Genomic DNA, 3,141 nt, shown 5'->3' with positions numbered 1-3,141 from the left:
AGCCCTCATTTCAGCTGTTGTGGGGAGAAAGTTGATGGAGGTGATGTTGTAATTTTGCACTACTGCTGCCTGGTGTTTGCATGGTGCCCCACTATGGCCAACTGGACAAGTGCAGAGCTCCAACTCCATGTCCACTGTATAGGTGTGCCCTGATGTGGACGATCTCACCTGAAATTTCTTTTCTCCAACCTAACAGTGACATAAAGACAAAAAATACAGACATACTGGATGTTTCTCAATTATAGGAATGCACAGAACGGACTTGGAAGGACACTAGGACACAGAACACATCTTTGTGAGAATCGAGATGCACAGTGATCTTGTTACTCAACTAAGCATCCCAGCAGTAAAGAGAGGGACAGCATTAATTAACCAACAATTTTTTTACCTGAGAAATATCAGATGCTTTTATATTACTTTGTGTAGCAAGTAATCTTGACCGGTGGAATGCCTCCCAATGGCCAAGTGCAACGTCTGTCACACGTGCTTTATAGTACATCTCTAGTCGGGTGATGAAAAGGTTGAATAATTGAGGCAGGTTGAATGCTTTTGTCCTTTGAAGTATTTTGTCTTTCAAGACACGCATTGCAGCCTCCACATAGTTATTTGTTTGGTTGCCACGTGTTGGCAAGTCCCTCCTATAGCTGAGAGTCCAACTCTCACGTCGACTGTAAAGACTCTGTAGATAGGTCAGGAACTTCCTGTATCTGTAATTAGTAACAAAAGAAACTGTAAAGAATAAATACAATACAATAAAACCCTCAGAATAGGCCTCTGGAGAGTAAACGCATCAGAAGTACTACTAAATATTTAAGCTACCTCTACCTGTCTACTATTTTCTCTACCTGGTGGTCAAAGGGTTGTCAAGGGCTTGCTGGTAGAGTAATTCAACTGTACTCATCTCCCTGGCATAAAGCATGTCTTTTACTATGCTGAACAGTGTCTGCCTGTCCTTCATCTCAACTTTGTGTTCTTTGTTCCACAACCACCTCCACACAGCTTGCAGAAGATGAAATATGCAGAGCACTTGTGCGGCTTCAGGAAAGACCTGTGCTATAGCTCCCTTCTCTGCCTTTGAGTCCTCTGTCAAAAACACATGAGGGCCTGCCTCACCTCGCCCTCCAAAGGCAGCATTTTTCAATAAGGACTTCAGCAGCTCCAGTCCCTCACGAATTGTGTTCTTATGTTCTGACTAGGTTATCACTATCCCAAGAGGACGACCACCTGCACAGGTGTGTGTGAGGAGGAGAAACACCCTGCAGTTCTCCCGGTCCATGTTACCAGATGAATCCATAAAACACATTCCTCCACTATTGGAGAGACTGTGTGTTTGTTTCATCAACGGGCAACAAATGGCTACAAGTGGTGTTCCTGCTGAAGACATTTTAAGCTTGGCGCATTACAGGCTGCATTGTAGGATTCTACCTGCCTTTCCAAAGCCGCTATCATTCCCTCCCCACTTTGCTATTCAACTTCTGATACAGTCTGCAAATGAAATTGATTGTCTTGACTACATAAGTCTGTCAAAGCAACTGATTTGTACCAAGTAAAATTTCACATACCTGTAGCAAAACTGAAGGTCTGGGCAAATGGCACGGTTGGCTGAGACATATACATATTTGTTGCCATGCTCAGCCAACAGGTCACTTTTAAGTACAGCCAGAGCTGAGGTTGGGCTGTGCCCAACCTCAAACAACTGAGTCAGGGTTTCAATTACCTTGACCCCTACATCCTTGTGCCTCAGTGCCTCCGCAACAAAGATGTTATGATTATGTACATTGTACAAACGGACAGAAGTTGGGTAAGTGGGTATATGGGGATCATTGCAAATGGCACGGTTGGCTGAGACATATACATATTTGTTGCCATGTTCAGCCAACTGGTCACTTTTAAGTACAGCCAGAGCTCTGGGCTGTGCCCAACCTCAAACAACTGAGTCAGGGTTTCAATTGCCTTGACCCCTACATCCTTGTGCCTCAGTGCCTCCGCAAAAAAGATGTTATGATTATGTACATTGTACAAACGCACTTTTCCAGAAGTTGGGTATGTGGGTATATGGGGATCATTGCTCCTGAAAAATAAAAACAAATCACACAAAAAGCAGGCAAAAGCACTTATTTTATCCCATCTTGACATTTCTAACTCACCTACTAGTTCCTCCCCTTTTGTCTGTAGTCTTCACCAGATTGCAAACCAGTTTTGCCTCACAGCATGTATATTTTGACAGCCGTCTTTGATTAGCCGTGTCTGATCGGACATAAACATTGTGCTGGCACCTATAATGAGCCTAAAGATAGACAGAATATGTACAGAAGTGTGCACAAATCTTAGACATGTTCAATTTTTTATTTAGTTATTTATATCTTTTGTATTAGTCTGCCAATAGAAACAATTATTTTACATGTCCAAACTTACATTTGGCCATTAATTGTAATTATTACAATGAATAATAATTCCAGGAAAACATCCCACTAACATACAACATCTCTTCTTCCAGGGAGAAAATGGCAGCAAGAAGTCCAACAACAAACAGTATGGACCACACAGAAATCTAATCTCACCATCAGAGTCCAACAGGGATTACATGAAGAGACAAAAAAAAATTTTTTTTTTAAAGAGACAGGCTACATCCTGTGCCAATATCTCCAAGACCTTTGAACTTTTGCATCAACCTGCAAAGCCGAAAAATTGAAAAATGTATATGCATTTGTGAAAAATGTTGTAAATTGAGGATGCTTTCAAAAATAATGTAAATAAATTATGTCATGAATACATTTTTTTTATTATTGTTTTAGATTTTATTATTTAGATTTTCAGGTAGATTTCTCCAAGTGTATTGGAGATGTTGCCACAGGATTTAGTCTCTCTCCATTTTTTTCTCTTTATGCAATCCCAGATGGACTAGATGATGGTGAGATTAGATCTGTGTGTGAATCATATGATTTCGGACTCCCTGTGCATACAAAAATCCATCCATCCATCTCAATTAAATGGTTCTGATCCCAAACTTTTGACTGTTAGTGTGTGTGTGTGTGTATATATATACAGTGGGTACGGAAAGTATTCAGACCCCCTTAAATTTTTCACTCTTTGTTATATTGCAGCCATTTGCTAAAATCATTTAAGTTCATTTTTTTTCCT

General features: G+C 40.6%; 1 protein-coding gene across 1 annotated transcript in view; it reads right to left on the bottom strand.

Annotated features, from left to right (window-relative positions):
- Window positions 1-3,141, bottom strand: part of LOC107563936 (uncharacterized) — a 10,621-nt gene that overhangs the window by 6,779 nt on the left and 701 nt on the right. The window contains exons 2-4 of the mRNA XM_016248922.1: window positions 2,148-2,287; window positions 389-707; window positions 46-189 (exon numbers count right to left, since the gene is read on the bottom strand). Of these exons, the coding sequence (XP_016104408.1) occupies window positions 46-189; window positions 389-586 (342 nt within the window). The 5' untranslated portion in view covers window positions 587-707; window positions 2,148-2,287. The remainder of the gene's footprint in view (window positions 1-45; window positions 190-388; window positions 708-2,147; window positions 2,288-3,141) is intronic.

Source organism: Sinocyclocheilus grahami, unplaced genomic scaffold (genome assembly GCF_001515645.1).
Source record: "Sinocyclocheilus grahami isolate Dianchi unplaced genomic scaffold, SAMN03320097.WGS_v1.1 scaffold899.1, whole genome shotgun sequence".
In the NCBI taxonomy this organism is placed as follows: Eukaryota; Metazoa; Chordata; class Actinopteri; order Cypriniformes; family Cyprinidae; genus Sinocyclocheilus; species Sinocyclocheilus grahami.
Note: the sequence above shows the minus strand (reverse complement) of the source record. Positions and strands in the feature narration are given on the sequence as shown.